This window comes from Nansenia antarctica, assembly GCF_963989245.1.
Source record: "Nansenia antarctica genome assembly, chromosome: 12".
In the NCBI taxonomy this organism is placed as follows: Eukaryota; Metazoa; Chordata; class Actinopteri; order Argentiniformes; family Microstomatidae; genus Nansenia; species Nansenia antarctica.
In genome coordinates, this window is record NC_137682.1 from 7,869,395 (window position 1) to 7,894,029 (window position 24,635).

General features: G+C 43.7%; 1 protein-coding gene across 2 annotated transcripts in view; it reads right to left on the reverse strand.

Moving 5' to 3' along the window:
* Positions 1–24,635, reverse strand: part of efr3a (EFR3 homolog A) — a gene marked incomplete at its 3' end in the record, with an annotated part of 55,236 nt that overhangs the window by 21,501 nt on the left and 9,100 nt on the right. For both annotated transcript variants that reach the window (XM_080543419.1, XM_080543418.1), the window contains exons 4-10: positions 22,612–22,761; positions 18,134–18,274; positions 10,134–10,212; positions 6,785–6,920; positions 5,290–5,460; positions 2,995–3,109; positions 1,133–1,184 (exon numbers count right to left, since the gene is read on the reverse strand). In XM_080543419.1, coding sequence (XP_080399545.1) covers positions 1,133–1,184; positions 2,995–3,109; positions 5,290–5,460; positions 6,785–6,920; positions 10,134–10,212; positions 18,134–18,274; positions 22,612–22,761 — 844 coding nt within the window. The remainder of the gene's footprint in view (positions 1–1,132; positions 1,185–2,994; positions 3,110–5,289; positions 5,461–6,784; positions 6,921–10,133; positions 10,213–18,133; positions 18,275–22,611; positions 22,762–24,635) is intronic.

Genomic DNA, 24,635 nt, shown 5'->3' on the forward strand with positions numbered 1-24,635 from the left:
ACCTATTCTAACATTTCCTATTTCTCTACAACCTTATGTACCCTGACTGTTGCACAACTGTGACACAATATAAAATGTCAATCGGGTTGGTTTGCTCGCTAGATAACTAACTGAAGCTTACTTTACTAGTGTATCTATTTTGGTGTAACGGCTAGCTGGACAGTCAGTAATAGCTTTGGGGAAGTGATGGCTCATTTTACATCCCCACGGCATTGTTTACATTCGTATATAACATCCCACCTCGTTGTTTATTATTATCCCTAACTTAAATGATGGCTTCTAACACCTCTTGGCCAATCACAATGCTTGTTTTTAACGAACAGTTGTATAACATACTGCAATGACTGATTCAACCTAGTCTAAGCTGTGAACTCTGGCCCCCCCATCCTATAATGACCCCACCACCCCCAACCGATAATCAGACACATGCCAGTGCAGATCCCACCGCTATCACCTTTGACACAACTGGCCACAACTGACCGCTCTGGCCCCAGCAGCTGCATGGTGTTATAAATACTTCAACCTTTCCCTCATCCTCCAGCTGCACTGGAAAGCAAAGCGGGCAAGGGGGGCGGAGGGGTTGACTCCGTAATACATTGCCCTTCGAGAGAGCCCGGTTAATCGCTGTGCGTGCAGCTCTGGAAAAAGGAGTGTGTGTGTGTAGTCTTGATTGTGTGACTGCTGTTTCTGTTGTGTTTTTTTTAGCCACCTGTGTTTCCTTAATGAAGACAAGTATTCCTGTGCACTCAGTGAGGACAGAGAGATAAAAAGGTCTGAGAGTCGACTAAGCTAACCTGACACGGTTGGAGCAACACTGTCCAGAAGGAGACGTACTTATTTACTTTAACATTAAAGTAAATTGGAAAACTGGGTGTTTACAAAATGATGGGAAATCAATATAACACATATTGTTATTGATAAATGTATTACAATACATATTGTTAGGATACATGTGCTGGAACAAATCTGTATGGGCAGGTAGCATTACTCTCTGTACATTGGAACTATCAACAGAGACCCTTTCGACAGACAATTATTGGACGCATCTGTGGCATTCCGTCTCTGCTGACGCCATAATTAAAAAGTCTGTTGCAATTGGCAGGCAGTATTAATGGATAAACGCAGGACTCACCATGATGAGAGAGCTCAGCAGCATGGTCTGGATACGCTTGGTGCCCTGGTGCCTGAGTGGAATATAAACAAGAGTTTACCCTGTCATTAGTTACTGGAATAGGAATAGTGGTGGAAGGACACAGAGGCTATGTCTCAATCGAGAAGGATACTGTCTTTTAGGGCAGCATTTGAAGGCAGGAAGTTACAACCTGCACTCTTATGCATGTCCCATTCAGAAGGCGCCATAGAATAATGCCCGCAACGGTGCCTTCATTGGGCCGATTTTGAAGGCACCATACCATACCGTTGCCAGGTAGGATATCACATAACTAAATGCGAAATGCAAACATTCTTAAAGTAATTCCAAAATACATAAACATCTCTTGATGTATTTTGCCTCCTAATGCTAGCAAGCTACTCTGTTTATAGCATAGTGTGCCTACGAAGTCCGTGTTAGTATAATTGCTCATTGTTGCTAGCTAGTTTGCTAGTTAACAAAGCACTGTAAGACTCAAGTCTTTTTCCTGCGTGAAGAGTGAACATGTATGACGTAGCTTGCTACCTTTGAATCTGTCTCAACTTTGGAGACAGACACAGCAGGCACCTGTCTTTGGATTGATATACAGCCAGAGAAGGAAGAAATCAAGGGCATCTCACAACGTCAAAAACACATACACAGGTGTAGATGTAGTGAATGTGTGTCTGGTCTTGTTCTATAGAACAAGTAAAACTATAAGAAGCATTGGTATCGTGGAAGTGAATGTATACAAATCTCCTATAGCATCTGTGGATCGCAGAACCTGATGTAAGCGTACCTCAATGTGACTCAACACTATAATCACAATATTACATTCTCAGCACTTCACGACAAGCCCCTGTCCTACAGAGCTCTTGCGGGGCTGAGCGATTTGAAGTGGTTGAAAGTGGCCTCCCTACCAGCTCCTCCTCGACTCAGGAGTAGGATCAGGAGTAGATGAACCACTGAATCTAATTTCTCTCCTGCGGCAATTAAACAAAAAGAAAGAGAGAAGGAGAAGAGGGCCCTATTTCGGCACTGCAAACAGGATCGTTTGATTTGGGATTATCTGTGCTTGCACTTGGGTGGCTTTAGGGATTAGTGCTTTGAAAAACAGTCCTTTTTACTGACCCGGGGACAACATTCACTTTAGGGGGGGAATGGAAAATAAGAGGACACAGTGTTTTACAGAGCTTAAGAAACAATTTACTTTGGAGTAGAAGCTGTATGGGACCTTTGCCTCTGAGGCGAGCGGCGAGAAGCTAGGAAACAAATTCCTGATGGGTAGAGACATCAAGACAGGGACACTGCAGTTTGGCAGGGAAGCAATTTTTTGTCAAGTTCATGTCAAGTGAGGGGGAGTTCTACTGAGAATAGAAACCTAATTACTGTAAAAGTGTAAGTGTTTGCATTCAGAGTATACTTTCTGTTGGTATTTCTCACTTTTACACTCTAGAAAAGAGGAGGAGAGGTACCAGGGCTTTGTGAGGGGAATTCTGTTTAGGGAAAGAACATGGTGCTATAAAGAGCCAAGTCACTAAAGTACTGTATGCTCCCACATCGTGTCTGTGACTATGCTAAGTTCAAGACTCATGTGTTGGCTATGTACTCTATAAGCTTAGGTCTAAGTGACTGCTGAATAAAATGTTAGGCCCAATTATTTGATCGGACAAATACATTGGTATTAAATTAAATAGGTCTTTGAGTTTAATAGTACTCAACCTGAATCATAAACGTAAACATGTGTATAAAAAGGACTACACCTGTGCTTAGCACCTAGTTATACTTCATTTCAGTTCCAATCCCTGGAACAAACCTAATATCCCCAGGAAACCTTGACAGTGTCTCTAACGAGAGTAACTCACCCGATCTTAACGGTGTCTAGGGTGTGGCAGGGGGTGCCACAAACGGGCACCTTGCCCATGATAAACATCATCACCTCTGCGCGCTGGTAGTCTGGCAAGTTGCCACCAAAGAACCCTGGGAAGAGAGGAAAACATTAATAAAAGCTATATGCAGTCTTATATAAAAGGATACTAATGCAGGTACATGACTCAGTAACGGTACAGACCCCATATGAAAAAGGATATATTGGATTAGATATTTAAAAAATATGATAATATTGGAATAGAGATATACCAATATAGACACCTTTACTGCAGCCATCTTATGTTTAATACAGGCTATACAGTACATTCCATGAAGACCATGACGATTGCAGTAGAAAATGGGAACATTGTTGCTACAATAATACAATGAAACCCTGTTACAATCAATAGTGGATCGGCAACAACATTGTGTTAGAAGCATTTGGTACAATTGCTAGCCTTGAGAGCTGAGCATTGCAAGGAGCCCTACACATTATACAGTATACAGTATACACTCAATGTACACTTTACTAGGAACACCTGTGAACATGCATGGACCCAACCTGCCTTCTGTCAACAGTCCAAGCTGGTGGAGGTGGTGTAATGGTGTGGGGAATGTTTTCTTGGCACACTTTGGGCCTGTTAATACCAATCAATCATCGGTTGAATGCCACAGCCTATTTGAGTATTGTTGCTGACCATGTGCATCCCTTTCATGGCCACAATTGAATCTTCTAATGGCTACTTCCAGCATGATAATGCACCATATCACAAAGCAAAAGTGTTGGGGCGCTTAGGTGGCATAGCGGACTAAGTTGTTGACCATGTAACCGCAGGGTTCCCGGTTCGATTCCGGCCGCGGACATATCCTGCATGTCATCCCTCCTCTCTCTCTCACCCATCCTTCCTGTCAAATCTCTACTGTCTCTATCACAATAAAAAAAAATATATGAGTGGGACTGCCCCACTCAGAAAAAAAAAGAAAGAAAAGAAAAGCAAAAGTGTTCTTGAACCAGAAACCTTGGATGAGCAGTGAGGTACCGCCCACTGACTGCTGATCTTAGATCTGCCGATGCAGAAGTCTACAGTACATCCAGGGCCAACCTGAAGAGGGGTAATCAGGAAAGCCAAACACAACCACAAACTGTGGCGATTGAGGAGCACTCTCAGAACAACTGCGATCCCTGACGCATGTCGCAAGGCCATCACAGGCCATCACAGGCCATCACAGACTACAAGCCCAAAAACACAGCCTCCCTTACCAGCACTGCCTCAGTACCTGATGAGCTCAACAACTTCTACATTTGCTTCGACCAGGACAACAAAGGAAGCAGCCATCAAAGCTGAGCCTCCCCCAAGACGACCAACACCCCCTCCCACTCTCCATCAAATGGTAAATGGACTGCACTTATATAGCGCCTTTATCCAAAGCGCTTTACAACGACCTCTCATTCACCCATTCACACACACATTCACACACCAATGGCGGCAGGCTACCATGCAAGGCTCCGGCCCGCTCACTGGGAGCAATTTGGGGTTCAGTGTCTTGCCCAAGGACACTTCGACATGTGACCAGCTGGGACTCGAACCGCCGAACTGCCAACCTTGCGTTCATTAGACGGCGGCTCTACCTCCTGCGCCACAGCCGCCCCATCACTGATGTGTACCCCTCGCTGAATACGGTGAATGCACAGAAGGCTGCTGGCTCTGACAGGACGCCTGGCCCGTGATCTCAGGACGTGTGCTGGCCTGGGCAGCTGACCGAGGTCTTCACTGACATGTCTAACCTGTCACTAGCCCAGGCAGTTGACCCCCAAGTGCCTCAAGTCAGAAATCATCACGCCGTGCCGAAATATTCCGCTGCAGCTGAATGACTTCTGCCCCGTTGCACTCATGCCCACCATCATCATGAAGTGCTTCGAGAGGTTGGTCCTGGCTCAACAGACCACCCACCCCCCCACACTGGATACCCACCCAGTTTGCCTACCGCCCGAACAGGTCAATAGAGGATGCCATCTCCACGGCATTTTAAGAGCAACGGGAGGCCCCTACCCAGTATTAGTATACTGTTCCTAATAAAGTGTTCGATGAGTGTATATATGCCATTTAGCTGACACTTTTATCCAAAGCGACTTACATTGCAGTGAGTACATCTATTTTTCAGTAGGCCTATATATATGTATGGTCCCAGTTGGAATCGAACGCCCCAACCCAAGCGTTGTTAGCACCATGCTCTACCAACTGAGCCACGGAGGACCACATAACGCTGTGTTTAGTGAATGAGACACTGACCAATGGTCTGGATGATGGCATTCTGGACGATGCGCTCCTCACTCTCCTTAGGCCGACCAGAAGAGGACACGCTGGAGCTGGAGTTCCTCCTGGAGCTTTCTCCCAGCTCAAAGTCCACACTCATCCTCAGGTGCTTCAGCAGGGTGTTGAACACCTCCAGTACTGTGGGGCCTGCCAGCACACACACACACGTGCACACACACACACACACACACACACACACACACACACACACACACACACACAGCACATGGACAAAAAGGAAAACATACACAGACGCACACACACATACACACACACACACACACACACACACTAAGATGAATTTCATCAGAGGAATGCAGCATATTCCAATATTACCAGAATTTCGGGTAACCGAATATATGTTTACACATGTAGTCACACATGAGCTATATGTTACATAATACATTATACAGGGGGGGTGGGGAAACAGAGTAGCCTAATCTACTCTACCAGCACAATGAACAACACCGTCATAAACAGAAGACACAGCAACACAACAACAGAGACCAAATCAAAACTTTCGCCCATGCAGTAGAGACACAACAAAGAAAACCATTTACATGAGATAGGCCTACTCATACTGTATGTTTTCTAACAAAACTGGTTCATTTGCCTCAGATGGGTTCAGTTTCAATTTGATAGGGAGGCCCACTATTACATAAACATACCTAACCAGAGGTTTGTTGGGGAAGTTGGGTTAATATTATTTTTTTTGTGCTGGTTCAACCCTGTTGAGAGAGGGTTTCATCCAGAGGGCAAAGTGGACGAGAAGGAGGGGTTCAGAGGATGAATGCATTCAAAATGTGTACATTTCTCTGGAAATTGTTTTCCTACTGCAATTCATTATAGTAATTCTGTGACAACATCATACAGTTTCTTACGGAGCCCCCCTGGGGTCACATGGTAGAAAAAAAATATTTGATGTGTGAATCCGTTCCCTCGGTTTAGTAATCCGTTCCCTCGGTTTAGTAATTCGTTAGGGTTAGGGTTATGGTTAGGGTTAGGGTTAGGCCCTACGAGCTAGAACGATCGCAAGGATTAGGGTTAGGGTTAGAATCCTTGCGATCGTTCTGGCTCGTAGGGCCTAACCCTAACCCTAACCCTAACGAATTACTAAACCGAGGGAACGAATTACTAAACCGAGGGAACGGATTCACATATCAAATCTTTTTTTTCTACCATGTGACCCCAGGGGGGCTCCGTAGTTTCTTGTGGAAACACATGTGGCAACAACAAATGTAACATATCATGAGGACAAGCCCACACGTAGTAGTCAGAAACAATCAGGAGTCAAACACTTCATCAAAGCTTTTTCTTTTTTCATATGAGATAACTCAGTCGTAAGATAAACAAACAAAGGTAAATATGCCATTGATAACCCTGAATGAAATGTTGTAAAATTCTTCAGCAGCAAGCTACTGTATAATGGAGGGACAACGCTACACAGACACATTGAGGCTGCAGGACTCACCGACAGAGCCTTTGGCTGCTATTGCGACTGTCTCTAGGAGAACCTGCACAATGCCAGCCCGCATCCGTGGCGTGTTCTTGTTGTGGGTGTCCAGGTGGCCCAGGACTTGTTGGATGACATGGTGAGAGTGTTGGGCCTGAAGAGAAGAAGGGATGGAGGGAGGGGACTGTTAGTCTGAGCTGACAAGCCAGCATTTGGCCACTGGAAACATATTTTCGAAACTACAATGTACCGTTTTTTGTTCATGCTTGACTAGATTACAAAAGGTGAAGGTGTAAATGGGGAGTTTTTTTTATTCCTTTTCTTATTCCACTTTCAAAGGGTTAGGGTTAAGTAAAGTGCATCATACGGCAGATCTAAAACCTACATCTGTTGTCACGATTCAAGATTCAAGATTCAAGATTCAATACATCTGCAATAAAGGGTATTTTCATCCTAGTAGTAGTAGTAGTCATAGAAAAAGTCACCTGCACAACATATCACATTGCCAGCTACTCAAATGGTGAATGGTTACCTAAAACAAGTCACCCAACATAATCAAAACTGTACACCTAACGAAAACAGTCTATGTATTTACACTCAAAACAGTCCCAAATTTCTACTCGTAGTTAATCAAACGCATATTACACAGCTGACAATACCCTGCCTGCTACACCAGAGCCAGAGAGATGTTCTCTCCTCCCATCAAGACTGACCACCTTTCTCTTTGCAGAGACAAAACCCTGAAGAATTACGGCTGACCCCTCAAACGAATCTTTTAAAACGCACACACACACACACACACACGGCTAAACACAACTCAGCCCGAGCCCCATCGATCGCCTCTTATCTCTTCAAGGCACCTTCTGGCCACCTGGGAACTCCAAAGTAGCCGGGAAATTAAAAGAACAACGGAGAGAAGGAAAGGAGGAGAGATGAGAGAAATTGAGGGAATGAGAAAACATCTGAGCGGGTGGGGTGGGGTGAGAAGAGCGGAGCGTGGAGGAAATGGGAGAGAGTCTGGGGACGGGTGTCCCCCGAGTGAGACAAAGAGCAAGAGAGAGATAAAGAGAGATTGAAAGAAAGGGAAGTGCTTTTTACCCAGCAGCTTCACACTGGCTAAAGTCAGTGCTAGCCCACGTAGGGATGTGCAAGTGTGAACAGTTCGCCTCGTGCCAGACTGAAAGCTCGCCTAGCCATAGGTTAAAGGCAGTATGAAAAAGCCTAGAAGGTGTGTCTCCTATAGAGGGAGGTTGAGGAAAGAGTGAGAAAAATAAATGTTGGACTAGTAAGTGTGCACAACTGTCCAGTCACTGATCATTAGGTGGGAGGGGCTGAATGTCTGCTGCCTTTGACACAGTAAACCACCCGATCCTTCTCTCCACCCGCTCAAAACTGGGCATCTGGGCTCTGCACTCTCCTGGTTTGGCATCCTACCTGGCTAAACGCTCTTACCAGGAGACGTGGAGATGATCGCTGTTCTCTCCATGAGCCCTCTCCACTTGGGGACCCCCAGGGCTCCGTCCCAAAGCCCTTACTGTTCTCCCTCTATACCAAATCTCTTAGCTCAGTAATGTCCTCTCACATGGTTTCTCCTACGACTGCTACGCAGACAACACTGAACTCTTCCTGTCTTCCCCCCCCCCCCCCCTCCTCAGAGGTGGCAACACGTGTCTCTGCGTGTCTTGCAGACATTTCTGCTTGGATGTCGGCCCGCCAACTCAAGCTCAACCTTAACACGACTGAGCTACCGTTCCTCTTTATTTTATGACTTTAATCAGAAGAGACGGCTTAAACAGATCGGGAGAATATCAACAAACAATATACTCTTCAACCTCATAAACTCTGCTCCCCCATCCCTCGCTGTTCTTGAGCCAACTGAACGGCCTACAGCGCAGGATTCCTCAGACTCAACACAGTCAGCTGAATTGTTCACACGGGATAAGTCTGGATACTCAACACTGAAGGATATCAATACCAGTCCTCTCCTCATGGAGAACATGGTGAAGAGAGGCATGACCCTCACCACTAGAACACCTGGCCCCACTTTCCCTGGGATGCTAGCCTCAACAATAGCACCCACCGCCCCACCTCGACACCGCAAGAAGGCGCTAGCCTCACCAACAACCCCCCCCCCCCCCCCCCCCCCGATGTCACCCATAACCAGTTGACACTCTGACAGTCTGACAGTCGCTGCTTCCATAGAGATGATACCTTTGACCTTCCTGATATAAAGCTGGGACTCTCAATTCTTGCTATCCCTGTTCATATCAGTAACAGAACGGCTAATCCCAGGTCAGAATACCCAAAATCTAATCTCTATACTATGCCACACACAGCCTACACAGAGACCAAACACAAAGCCACTGAAGGTAGCCCTTTTTAATGCTAGATCTTTAGATAATAAGTCTCTCTTAATCAACGACTTGATTAGCCCCTATGAACTCGATTTCCTGTTTGTAAACGAGACTGGCTAAACAAAGATAACAAGGCACCCAATTTTTTAATCCTAGATGTTGTCAGATCCCATAAGTGCATACCTCTTGCAGCCTCTGTGTGTGTGTGTATGTGTGTGTGTGTGTGTGTGTGTGTGTGAGTGTGTGTGTATTATGCTACACAGTGAATAACATCCCAACGGCCCAACGGAGTTGAGTTCAAAGGAGGATGAGTCACAGGAGCTCCCACACTGCCACTTTCTCACTGTCCCAGTCTTCATTTCACAATGTCCCCCTATTTCAGGGCACCAAAGGTAATAGGACAATTGGCTTGACAGGGGTTTTAGTTTGTCAGGTGTATTTCTTTCTATCATTTGTGGAGGCTGTAGCGACTCCCCCCGGGTGTTGACATGGGCCAGCAACATGGACAGAGGCCATTCCACCGGTGGGGCAGGGTGATAGCGGGAAGACACCATAAGGATGCACGGCTGCCCCACATCACGCAATCAAGGTGTATGGCCGCGGGAAGCAAACCGCGGGCTCGTTATTCCAACGTGCCACACCTGTGCCCCTTACGGGAGGCACAGATAAAGAGAGTGGAGCTGTCACAAAGGGGGAAGAGCAATGAACCGAACAACGCGTATCGAGAGGGTGTGTGCCGGTCTCCGGCAGAGCAATTCTGTGGGAAGTAATATTAATGAGTGTGGAGAGAGAGCCCGACAGCCCGTAGAGTGGAGCCGGAAGCACCCCACGGCCTCTGAGCCACTCATGCATGCATTGCAGTACTGTCTATAGGCTTTTTGTTCCAGCCCCACTCTAACACACATGCTTCCACTAATGATGGTCTGGATTATTTTGCACTGCTCACCATTTTTCACAAGGAAAATTGGGCACTTTGATTTGTTACTGCAGCCAATAGTAATTGAAGAACCCACCTGTATGGAGTACATGATGATCCTGAAACAGGAGACTGCAAACTCATTGGGATCCCACAAACGGTGGTTATCTAGATGCCTGTGAGCAGAAGAAAACAAGGAAATGCATTACCATGACAGCATTCAACCATCCTGATGGTTTATGCCGGCATTTCCAGGGACATGCCAGGATAAACCGCCGACTTGGTACATGCCGGCATGTCCCGGGAAATGCTAGCATGTACCAAGTCGACGGTTTATGCTGGCATATCCCGGCATAAACCATTTTTCCACATGTACCGTATATATATATATATATATATATATATATATATATATATTACAGTAATATGTTCATTATATTAAATATATTGTTGTATTATTGTTGTATTATTTAAATATCAAACAGGATATTTAAATAATATAATATTTAAATAATATCCTGTACATTTTAGCAATGGGCGAGTAACATTAACAAGGTTTACTAATGTATACTCAGATATTTACATGGAACATGGATATTTACATGGAACAGGAACATGTGATCCTGATTGTAAAATGCTACTTTTAATGTTTTGTATTTACGTAAATAGGCAATATTTATACAAATTATTTTCAACTGTGAGATGGTCTGATGTTGAACGTCAACTGCCAATGTTAAGACTTTCATTTTCAACTCATCAGCAACCATGTAGCAATGTTAGCTGATGAGCATCAAATGACAACCTTGAGTCAATGTTGACAAATTACCATCACATAACAACATTTTATAATCTAACCCTAACAGTTAATTCCAAACAACCATCAAAAAAACAATGTCAATCCAACATTGCAAAAGCTACAGAGCTCAAGCACTTGCATTTGCATGTTTTTCTTTGCACTTAAAGTTGTTCCTTTTACTCTTAGCCCTGAGACGACAGCAGCGATTCATTATAAAGACACTAGAGTGATCTCTCACAGTGGCATGGCCCGCATTTGACTCCCACTCTGCGTTCAGTCCCAGACACTCCCACACAAGTTATGGTCAAGCACAGCAGGCAGCTTGGGCAGTTAACAGATTCATAAAAGTGATCTATGGCTGCCTCACACAGATACACAGACATGGAAACAAGCATGAATACACACACACACACACACACACACCCCGACATGGGACCACTGGCCTTCATGGTATACAATAAAGCTGTGTGACCTGTCAAAGGCACTGTGGAAGCCATTGAGTCACCGTTAAATTCTAACTGACTGCCCCGCGGTGGTGTAGTGCAAGCTGCCCACCGGGGACTGGGATCGAATCCCAGCTCGCCAGATCCGGATATGGCCGGGGCACACACGGGGAGCGGCATATTGGGCGGCCGCTCCCGAGGGCGGTATAGGAGTATTTCCGGACAAGGATCCGTCGCGCAACACCGCCCCCTGGGTGCCGGAATAACAGTGCTGGGCTCGAGGAGCCAGTCAGCTAGTCTGCCTGGCGGCCTCCTCTGGGACTGCCGGCCACGGGGTCGTGCGGCGGATCCTATGCAATAGGCAGGGGATAATTGGATGCTAGGTTGGGTTCAATTGGCTACCAAATTGGGTGAAAAAGGGATAAAAATCTGAAAAACAAATTTATAAAAATTAAAAAAAATCTAACTGACTACATGCAAATGAGTCACCGTGAGCTGGTGGTAGGCAAACTACAGGGATCTCCATACATTACATTTAATATTACATGTAATATTTATGGCACCTTGTAATGACCAACATGGCCACATAATGACCACATAACCATAATAGGCATACATGTGTTGCAGAGATGTTTCCTTGTGGCAATAGAAAGTCATCACACCCCCCTTCACTTTTCCCACATTTTGTTGTGTTATAGTCTCAATTTAAAATTGATTAAATAAATACAAATTGGTATCAATCCACACACAATACACCATAATGACAAAGTGAAAACAAGTTTTTAGAAATGTATGCTAAGTCTTCTATAACAGCTTCCAAACACTTCCTGTAGCCAGCTAAGAGTCTTTCAATTCTTGTTTTGGGAATTTTTCCACATTCTTCCTGGCAGAACACCACTAGCTCAGAAATATTCTTACGCCTTCTCGCATGCAGGGCATGTTTGAGACATGTCTCCACAGATTTTAAATAATACTCAAGTCTGGGGACTGTGATGGCCATTCGTCTTTCCTGGAGGTACTTCATGGTTGATTTTGAGGTATGCTTTGGGTCATTGTCTTGCTGGAGTACCCAACCTCTCTTCAACTTACATTTCTGGACTGACCTTCGAACATTAGCCTCTAGAACATGGGTCTCCAACATGTCGCTCGCGAGCTACCGCCTCGTCACGTGATACGCTGTAGTGTAGACTACTACTGTATCTGAGGTAAAGTTAGTGTTTGGTGTTAGCAAGCCAGTGTAGCTACAGCGAGTGGAAAACCCTTGGGCTCGTTGGTAACATTAGTCCGCCAGTAGTCTTGCATAGCCAGACCTATCTCCACACTTCGCTTCACGCTGTGCCAGCGCTGGAGAATACTTTTTTTTGTTGTGCAAGTGTGCGCGCGTGAGACGCAAGACTTTTTGCAGGGTGAGATGTCTGCAGATGAAAGTAAGCAAGTTGAAACGTTAGCAAATATGTGACCGGTGCTAGTGGAATTGCGAACAACATGCTCACGGCAAAGCCTTCAAATCTCTTGTTAAAGTATTTCTGATCAAAAAGTCAGATTTTCTTTTTTTGTCATCAGACGTTTTGAAGTACCCACTCGTTTTTTTTCTGAACAGTTTTTATTTCATTAAATACGTGTAGTAAGTCAGCAAAATAAGCTTGTTTAACATGTAATGGGAGAGATTCGTCCTAGTCGCCTGGGGGCGGGGACGGTAGCGGGAAAGAACAATGTAATTTAATTCGGTGTGAATGGCTGTGAGCTCAATCGATGTAGCCTATTCATAGTTTTCAGTCACGTGACTGGCGCAGAGCCCTGGAGGGCAAAACATAGTGGAAATTCCATAGAACTGCAGCACCGACCTGTCATTTTTCCACCTGTTTCAAGCAACGATTATTTAGATCACCTCTCAAAAGAAGAAAAACAAAGATATGTGAACAAACTACACATTTTGGGCACTTGCGATCCATATACAGCACCCGCCGCAGTATTTCAATCACTAAAAACAGCGAAGTCGCTGCCAGAGCTCCAGTTCGGTGATGTTTACATATATCTTGTGGAGAATCCTTCCCCTTACACTGCCACCAGGATGAAAGTGTACAAAAGTACAGACAGTTATCAGTTTTTTCGATCTGGATGGGTCAATAATGCTAACGTTAACTAGCTAGCTAAAGGACGGACACAACCAACTCCAAGCTGGTAGCGTCCACAAAAACAAACCATGTCAGAACGATTATGCAAAGAAAATAAAAAAATTCAAATGATCAGTGTTTACTTGAGCTTATCTTTCAAATGTTCGCTGCAGAGACGTGTGTACTTTGATGGTTTGCCCTCCACAGGGACTGAGGCACGTCTAATAGCTAAAATCCACAATCTTCCCCTCTCCGGGTTTTTCTTTTTCTGACGGAATTCTGTAGAAGCACAACCCAGGGTCGTCTCCTCGTCGGTTAGTGCACCCGATTGCACAGCAACTATCCAGCATTTTGTCAAACGACTAATTACTTGGTATAAACCTGATAAAATAGCTGGCAGGCAGCGGAAGAAAGATTTGTTATGCCCGTCAGGTGGGCGTTCCTATAAGAATTTGACGTCACGTGAAAACTATGAATAGCTGGGCGAGGGGGAGGGATAAAAAGGCACATGGTCCACTGTTTACAGTACTGTGTTTTCATTACACGACGCAAGATGGACTCGCAAACGCTCGCCGATGAGATCGACAGAATCTCTGCTGCCGGTACAAGGATCGACACCGGAGAATTAACGACCTTGTTCATCGCTGACTACATGAACGGAGGCTCTTCGGTGCATTGTTATGAAAGCGTGCATATACACACACTCACAAGGATTGCAACAGAAAAGTAATTGTTTGTTTGTGTAACACTTTTCATGCTGTGTCGTATATTGGCCAACAGATGGCACATTCTGATATATAACCAGCAATCGGAGCAGGCTGGTCAGGGGAAGTTAATGTGCTGGACATGTAGCCAGACGCAACAGGCTCCAGAGTGTGTGTGTGTGTGTGTGTGTGTCAGTGTGAGAATCATCCACCCACCCACAGAATCTCACTTCTGTCCACCGACACGCCCATTCAACAGTGCCACCAAGGAACATAGGTAGAGCGTCTTGTCCATTGGGACTATATCAGTGAGTTAGTAGTCTAGGTGTGTTCCCGTTTACTCTCTTCACATGATGAGCACAGTGGGGGAAACAGAGATTACTGAAGGATTCTAACAGTATTTTCTACCACAATATTTGATATCCACTGTGAAGATTAGGTCAGAGGTGGAAATGCAGGGTCTCGCACACCAAGGGCTGTTCCCAGACTGCTCGGGAGACAGTTAGTCAATGTTTTTGAGTCACCATCTGTTGATGTCAACAACTGTGATATGTGTGGGTCTTATATGCTCCTGTGTGTGAAAAGATTTTGTTGTTGGGTTTGTTTCAGGAGAGGTGTATGGTCTGAGGTATGTCACTTGGATATTACTTTATTCTACGAAAACCACCACAACCCGTGAGGCGTCTATCCTTTAGAACCTGAAGGTCATTGTGTTTAATCTGAGGTTGCTAGTGATATTTGATATTGAAAACTGTTGGAAAGAAACACAACAGAGAATCAGGAGACATTTGTCGCCAGATATATTTTTTAGACATCAAAGAGCCACTAGAGCTGACTCCTGGTGTGACAATACTACGACACCACGGTGTGTGTGTGTGTGTGTGTGTGTGTGTGGTGTGGTGTGTGTGTATGTGTATGTGTATGTGTATGTGTATGTGTGTGTGTGTGTGTGTGTGTGTGTGTGTGTGTGTGGTGTGTGTGTGTGTGTGTGTGTGTATGTGTGTATGTGTGTGTGTGGTGTGTGTGTGTGTGTGTGTGTGTGTGCCACTCTCTCTCTTAGCATCAGCCCCGTCTCAGCATGAACATGTTACTTTGGGACACAGTATTTGTGTGTGTGTGTGTGTGTGTGTGTGTGTGTGTGTGTGTGTGTGTGTTGGCTACGATACATTTTTAAGCTGATGCTTCTTGGCGGACAGCCGAGCATTATTTTAACCTGAAATCAGATTTGACACCACAGGAGCAAAGCTAGAAATTATGGAGCAGAGGGGTTCGCAATGATGAAGGAGCTAAGAGTCACTGATCTGTCATAGAGATACAACTGACTTATACCTCCTTCACCTAAAACAACCATTATTCCTCATGCTCACAACCGTTGTAATCCACTGACATCCACTTGCCTTCCCTTACTTTCTTTTTTCATAAAAAAGTCATTCAAGTCATAAAAACAAACAAACAAAAAAAGAACACAAATGTGTATCTCTATTGGGCTCTCCCCAAGTCCAAAAGGAAAAATTAGGAATGCTGAATGTTGAAGACATAATATGGGGCTCAAATTTGCTTCCACTAAAAGTGCCCTGCACAGCACAAAGTCTATAGCCCTCGCCAATCAGAATTTGACTGCAAATGTCGCAGTTTTCTTTACAAATAAATTGACAATACTTATATACTCCTCTCGGTAAATGCTACAGTAGCCTACTGAAGGTCTATTTTGGGTCACTGGCAATAGTGGCAAATAAATAAATGGTTGTTTGAACCTGAAGACAGCAATACGCACAGTTCCAATGTTCAGTGGGGGCAAGACTTACATTGGCCTATAGTATGTTTGTTAATATTATTCTCCCCTCCCAATATTACCATGGTTTGAAGTAGTGGAATTTGACAACACAAGAATTTTGAATTTGAAATTCTAACAACCATCATTTTGTGAGATATTCTCTCCCATGAGGAAGAAGAGATAAGAAGATGACCTTAATTGGCAAACGACGGCTCTGATATGTGTTGAAGACGTCTAATTAAAAAAAGGTCCTCCACATGGAGGCTTGCAGGCCGATTAGCGTTAGCTGGTGCTTGAGCATTAAAAAGGGAAGCAGTAATGGCTCAGCAATTTGGTTTCAGGAAGGTTGGATAGGAGGGGACCAAAAGCTTAAATTAGCCACAGTGAAATTGCATAAAATGGGATGATAAAATGCTTTTTGAGTAAATTATATGTTAAGCATTCAGCTATCCAACATCATTTGTGGGTCAGTTTCATGACCTACATTATCGCATTCCCAATGTGTGTAGGAGGGTCAAGTCGATTTTTTTTACATTTGGACCGTTAACATTGTTTCCCCATTCAAATAAACGCAAATTAACTGACATAACTAATGTTGGTTCTGTAGCACTATTAGTTATTGTTTTTGTATTAATAATGCACAAAAAAACAATATACACAATACATGAGCATAATATTAATATAGTTCCGTAATTATTAGCCTATTACTTATGATGACTATTGAGTGTGGAACGGGATGAGAGTCTGACGTCATTCAACTGCATGTTGTGTAAGTTAGTTTACAGAGCAGCGGCCGCAGCTGGACCCTTCTCTTACATAGTGCTGTTGGAATAGGCTAACTATAACAATTAGACAATCGTGTCCAGTGTGGGATATGTGGAACAAAATGATGGTAAATGGTAAATGGACTGCACTTATATAGCGCCTTTTTTTGCTGCTCCGAAGCTGCTCCAAAGCGCTTTACAACGGCCTCTCATTCACCCATTCACACACACATTCACACACCAATGGCGGCAAGCTGCCACGCAAGGCGCTGGCACGCTCACTGGGAGCAATTTTGGGGTTCAGTGTCTTGCCCAAGGACACTTCGACATGTGGCCAGCCGGGGCATGAACCGCTGATCTGCCAACCTTGTGATCATTAGACGGCGACTCTACCTCCTGCGCCACAGCCGCCCCAAAATGATCTATCGTAAACGAAGCCCTATTGGCTCTGGACCAGTGTTCATTTTGGCAGTCTTTTTAGTCACTTAGTCTTTGGTGTTTAGATGAAGATGCACACCAGTTCTAGTCACACCAAGTCACCTCCATTTTTCTTAGTTCCAGTCCAATTCCAGTTGATGAAAACTGAAAACATTCCAGTGCAGTCTCAGTCCACAAAAACATTTCAGTCGAGTTTTCGTCTCTGACTACGGCTAGACTACAATGTTTTGGGGTTTTTGTGGGAGTTCCCCAAGAATCAATCATTGCCCCCTCCTATTCAATCTACATGCTTCCACTGGGACACATCCTAAAAAAGAACAAAATTGCCTACCACAACTATGACACAGATGACACTCAAATCTACACCTCCCTCTCACCGAACGAGTATAGTCCCATCAACAATCTCTGTAATTGCATTGAACAAATAAATGCCTGGATGACACAAAACAACTAAGTTGTTAAAAATAAATCTTGATGTAATTCTAGACTCTGATCTAACCTTCAACAGCCACATAAACTCGATAACTAAATTAGCCTACTATGACCTGAAAAACATAACACGAATGAGAGGTTTCATGTCCAAACAACACCTTGAAGAAACATGCATTTGTTTCGAGTAGACTTGATTATTGTAATGGTCTACTAACAGGCCTATCAAAAGGATCCGGTCGTAAATTGCAGATCATCCAAAACCCTCCAAAACCCGGCTGCTAGGGTCCTAACAAAAGAAGTTTGAACACATTACACCAATCCTGAGATCTCTACACTGGCTACCAGTCTTTCAGAGAATTTAATTCAAAATACTCCTAATTGCATACAAATCACAAAATGGTCTTGGACCAAAATAACATATCAGATCTCCTCCCACCCTATATTCCAGCAAGGCCCGGTCAGCTGAGACTAATCAGCTAATCATTCCAAGAGTGAAAACAAAACGATGTGTGTGTGTGTGTGTGTGTGTGTGTGTGTGTGTGTGTGTGTGTGTGTGTGTGTGTGCGTGTGTGTGTGTGTGCATGCGTGCATCCGTGTGTGTGTGTGTGTGTTTACAGAATGTAAGTACTCACACTAGAACAGGTCGAACTGCGTTGTTCATATTGCCATAGGCTGCTCTCCCCAGCAGCTCTCTGAAGCAGCTCTCCGCCAGGGCAGCCGGGTGCTCCTCTCCACCCTGCTCCGTCTCAGAAGGAGTGCTAGGGTGGCCGACCCTGAGAGAAACAGAGAGAGAGAAGGAGCGAGAGAGGGACATAGAAAGAGCGTGAGAGAGAAAGAGAGAGATACAAATACACAACTCAGTCCAACATAATCTACATACACACAATATAGGTCTAATAGAATATATTGAATAGGTCAAACAGAGAGAAAAAAAGGTGGATGCAATACTAATCAGTCCACATCATGTGGGAGCCAGAGAGAGAAAATGGTTGGGAAGAAATCAATCAGTCAATCACAAGTGAAACCAGTCTTATTATTGAAGTGAGCCAGGGCATATAACAGGGAGTTATATATACAATCCTATAGGAGTAAAATGAGCATCCCATTGAGTGTGATATTGATAGAATAATGACATGCTGCTAAGTCATTTCCCTGAAATAAGCCAGCCACAGATGGGTCCGTAGGCAGTAGCCAATCCCTCGGGAGATAAAAACAATTAAATGATTCTTAGGCCCACATGCAGTTCATGGACAATTAAATGCTTATCGATTGTTTTCAAGTCAGGAACATTGCTTTTGAAATAAATAAATGTGAGGACAGCCTACTTTTTTTAAATTATCAGTCGATGTCTCTCCAACAGGCTAAACAGCGATACCTCAGAGAGACTGCGCCTCTATGCTGCTGTGAGAAAAAAGAAAGAAATTGTGCCGCGCGGCGACCGTATGGCAGTCAAGGTCGTCTTCAAGGTAACTTATTTAATCCTCAGTGTGACACCGTTTACACGGGGGGGGGGGGGGGGGGCAACGGCACAACAACAACAACAAAAGCTATTAATTGGAAGCCATTCCCTTGTACCCCAGCCATTTAAGCTGCACCTCATTCTCCTATTCAGGTCACGTAAAGCCTTTCCTGAGAAGCAATTAACAGAATCAAATGCCCTTGACCGATGCTTTCCACCAGGTCTTCTAGCTAGACCGACATGAGATGTTTTTGTAGTGTAGGGGTATCTCAGCACGTTGTATTATAAGGCAATGTAATATGAAGCATATTTTCCTTGTGTGCAATCTTCACGATTATCATAATTACATATTGATAATAAGAGCCAGATAATTACCCTCTTTAGGAACTCTTTGGTAACTGAATCTTATTAACTGTGGCATACTCATATGTTTGCCTCTGCTCTGCTGCCCCTCATAATCATTATGGTGACAAAAATGAGACAAGCATTTAGACTGAATTGTCAATATTATTTTCAGAAAAGGTCTTGGAGACCCTGGACCAATGATTATATGGTACAGCTACATGAAGTAACCTGACCCGTATCAGTGGATCAATGGAAGTGATTGGCTGATGGCTGGGGCACAGATGCACAGCTGGGATTCGATCGATGTCTCCTTATAGACCGTCGTTCGGTCAGGTTTCATATTCCACACCTCTGAGGCTGCGAGGACACTAGCCGTTTGGCATTCAGGTCACACTCTTTCACCACATAGGTCATTAAAGGAATCAGATATCCATGGCCGGCTGCTAGCAGGGGGCTTTGGCCATCATTCAAAAATGGCTCCATTCTTTGTCCTTGCTCCCTGAGTCGAGATGAGTCAAGTCAAGCTTGGAGAGTAAGTTGTGTACTAAAGAAACTTATGACAATTAATTGTTTTATCAGTATTTGTTTGCCCTATAATACTAAATGTGAGACAAGACAAGAGTTTGCAACAGAAACAGAGAGGTAGTTGAAACAGGAAGGCATTTGTATCTAAGAATACAGAATGAATTTCAGAACACAGTATAAAACTTCACACCAACAGAGCCATCCACTGTCAGCGCACACTTGTCCTCTCATGTGCTAGTCCTCCCCCACACCACCCCATTCCTGCCCCAGCCCCAAGCCCACCTGATGGGGGCACACACATCTTCTTCCTCCATCGTCGTCCTGGGTGTGACTGAACCTAGTGGGGAGGCCGATATTCCTGCATGACTGAACCAGCGGCCGCTTATCTTCCTAAGCGCAGACTCTAAAAGTGGGCTAGATTAGCTTCTCCTTTGGGGGGGCCAGTGAGGGAGAGTCACTGGGGAGTATTCCAAATATTGGAACAGGGCCACATGGTGATTCCCTATGGTGAAGAACATCCCCGAAGCTGGTTAGGGTTGATGAAAGAAGACCATCTTCTTTGCAGATAAACTGCATCATGCCTGTCAATGCTGAGGCCCTTTCATGTGACACTGTTTAGGATCAGTAATCAGTCTTGGCATAAAAAGTCACCCTGCACATAACAAATGTGTGCACCTGTCCATGTGTGGTTTGGGCAGACGTAGGGGGCATACTGTCACAGTGTAGCAATGTATTTCTTGAACTGTATCCCTCTAATGGAATTAATACGTGTGTGACTAAGGATACAGGGAATATGCCCCTCCTTTCTAACCCTGGGCATTGTCATCTGGTTTGGTGTCAAATAAATGTCCAAATAATGATAGAGACACACTGCTGACATACATACATACATCAAACCCCATAATTCCTCAGCATGCACTAGTGCTCATCTGTGCTTACACAGCTCTAGGTAAGAATGGAGGGTAAAAGTCTGTCTCCAGAAATAGCTTTGTTCACATGGAAACCATCCAGAGGGAAGGAGAAGAGAGAGAATGCGACGGTGAGCGTGGGTAGTGTGCGGTAGGGGAGAGGAGGTTGGAGGAGGTACGCTCTATCTCCACAAACCTGTCCTGTCTCATCAAGCTGTTGTGTGGCAAGGTGCCTAAATCTCCCATGGGGTAAGTCTCTGGCGTGGGCGAGTCCCAGCTGAAGCAGCAAAGATGGAGGAGGGATCCTCCTCCTCCGACCCTCTCTTATTTCTATATTTCCTGTATAAAATGATCATCAAGCTTTCCATTCTCTGAAGGCTTTAGGAGGGTGATGACTGATTGCAAGGAGAGGGGAGGGGGGCTACTGCAGTACAGTAATTCAGCCAGCTTGAGTTCCTGTGCACCGCTCATCCTCATCAGAGCTAATGGGATATTATTTTATTGACTCTATACTCCAAAAGTGTGTATTGTAAACCAAACAATTATGTTGAAGTATAGATTCTAATTCCTGGGGGGGTATTTGTGTACATGTTGAATACATAGTACACCTATTTCAGGGCACCAAAAGTAATGGGACAATAGGCGTGACAGGTGTTTCTGGTCAGGTGTGTTAGATCACATCATTTGTGAATGCATAAGAGAGCTCTCAATGTCTAGTATTGATTATGGGCTTTGTATTTGCCTTTGGAGTCTGCTATTTATGTTTATCAACATGAGGACCAAAGAGGTGCCAATGAATGTCATAGAAGAAGCTGAAAAATCAGGAAGAAACGTTTTGACGCCAAAATAGTAGGCTTTCCAAAATCAACAGTTAAGAACATTATTGAAAAATAAAATAAAATAATTGTGAACTCAACTATCGCAAACAGGCTGGTAAGAAGACTTCTACAGGGGACGGTCAAAGAATCCTCACCATAATTAAGAAAACCCCCAAAACAACTGTCCCACAGATCAGAAACTACCAACCGCAGAATACGTCACTAGCCAAACTACAGTCTTCACTGTAAGGTGCAAAACACCTACTTATCCTAAATAAATGGTCAGGATACAGTTAGCTTTATAAAAATAAAAATAAAATATTTAAAAAATAAAAAGCCTGCAGAGGTCTGGAAAAGGGTATTGTGGACAGATCAGATTAATTAGATCATGTACCAAAATGAGGCGAGGCAGGGCAAGGCAAGGCAAATGTATTTGTATAGCACATGTCATACAGCAGGGGCAATTCAACAGTCTACTCTCTCCAAATCGGCCACGGTAATACTACACAATGCATCACAATTAGGACTCTCAGACCCCTGGAGATTTATTAACCCACAAAGTAAAGCCTTCTCCTTCTTCTCACACAGACACCACACCTTTTCACAAATAGATTTCTTTCTACTCAATAACAATTTGATTAATCTAGTCAATTCTCAGCCCAGATTTGGGACACTTTGGTCAACTGAGAACACGTTCACCGACAAGGGATGTTGAACACATGAATGAACAATGAACACATATGCCCATGGGTTCGAATCCGGCACATGCCCTGCTGACATACCCTCTCCTCCTTACTTCCCTGTCTTTCTCTTAATATTTCTATCCAATAAAAACATGGACAAATATGAGATTGGGACTACCACAGGTACCACACTCTAGCCCAGCGGTTGGCACTCCACACATTTCCTGTTCTGGTTACTAACCCTTTCCTGTTTCCCTTTCGTCTGTCTCATCCCTCTTTCCAAATATACTAAATACCAAAAGGAGGAGTGTCATTCTCCTCATCTTAAAAAAGGATGCAGGAAAGTTTGAGATGTATTCGCTTATATAGTACCTGTCCAAATCCTCAGCATCCTGCATGTTGAACAGCATGGAGGGGATGAGTTTGTCCATGTGTTGGGGCTCCCAGATGATGGCCTGCAGCTCATCGTTCACAGTCTTCCTCACCACACCCTGCAGACCTTTGATCCCAGCCACACGGATCCTACAGACATGGGAAAAACAACTCATTCAACTGACGAAACCAATTGATTAAATGCCAGTGATTATTATCTATTTGTGAATCATTTTTGAATACATTTGATCATCGCGATAGATAATCATGGTTATTTTAGAAACTGAATCGAAAATAGAACAATTCAAAAAGTGGTAATCTCTAAGCATTATAATACATCAATGCTACATTGTACACATAGACAAGAGGGGAATATATTACCAATGCATCCAAATGACCTCTAGATACGCCTGAGAATCTCATCAATCTCTACTCGTAGAGCGTGATGTTCCCTTTCCAAACCATAGTATGACTGACCTTGTCTGAGGTCGTATTAAGCATCAGCTGTAACAATCTTATTCGGAAACGTTCCACCTACTTGTATGACCATATGGACGGTGAAAAATGAAATAAAAAACGAGCGATAAGTCATATTGTTTATCACATTCTACCCCATGTTCCTTGGCTCCTGCTAGACCACCCACACTAGTGACTGGAAAGAGAGCTGCTGGAGTGATATTTCTGCTTATAATATACAGTGAAAATGGTGGGGGGTTGCCGTCTTCACAGGGAGAGAGAGGGAGAGAGAGGGGGGGGGGGAGAACTCATGTGTCTAAAGCCAAGCAGACACTGCAATTTTTGTCAAACGCAGACAATTCAAATCAATGAGTGTCTTGTATTGTGTCACAGTTGTGCGATCGAAAACTAACCAAACAGATGTTTGTGGGTGAGAACTGTTGAGTGAGAATGTCTTTTGGATTGACATTTTGTTGACGGTTGTTGGTTAGTAAGATGTCGGTTGGATTTAACAGTTTGTTAGATTGACTTAATTGTCAATTGACTTATTGTTGACTTAAGGTCGTCATGCCAAATAATTAAACATAGGATGAAAATAAATGTGTGATAAATGTTGCCCAGAAGGAATGGCATCAGTGTTCCATTCAATTAAAATGCAATTTCCCATGGTCATATTTACATTTGAATCAACACCTAAAATGTACAAAAGAGGAGATTTGCTAAATACATTTTTACATTGAATATAGTTTCAACTAGAACATGAATTGATTGCCAAAAAGTTTTTTGAGCAGAACCAAAACATATAAGGAGTTCCCAGTATGTTCCCAGAATGTTCTTACATGTATTAAAAATGTTTAAGAAGGTTGATCTAATGAAGTTCTCCTCGCTGTATTTCACATATCTGAGCAATTGGGCTGATACGATTTTACAATCAGGATTACATTTAGCATTTTAGAATAGGATAATATTTGCCTGAAGAAGGTTTATGACCGAAAGCTCGCAATAAAACAATGTTTTTGCACAGTGCTTGAGTGTGCGGATGGTGTTATTTTGCACTCTAACGATACTCTTCAGTTCCAGCAAAGTCTGATCATGGATGAGCGGTGGTATTTTCACTATTTTGATAGAATAGGATCATATTTAACATTTGATTTCACCTTATAACCTCTTGTAGGATATTGCATTGCCTTAGTTTGTGTGCCACCAAGTCAGTGTAGATTAGATTAAATTACACCCTCATGACTACATGACTTTCCTTGTTCCCTTGTTATTGTTCATTTGCTCATTGTTTGTTTCTTTGTTGGTCTTGGTAGGTTTCATTGTTAATTTTTGTAATATATAAATTATTTTGTGCAAATTCTGGTTGTGCGCCGACCATCAAGTGACATTTTTGTTGATGATGAATAGGGGGCAGGTAATTATACGATTTTTCTTCTTCCTGCTCCTTTTTTGCCCATGGGAAAATCAATTAATTGTATAGGACACATAAAAATGTATGACATGTATGATAATCCCATGTGCAAAAATAAATAAATGAAATGAAATGAAAATGAAAATATGTGTGGGAA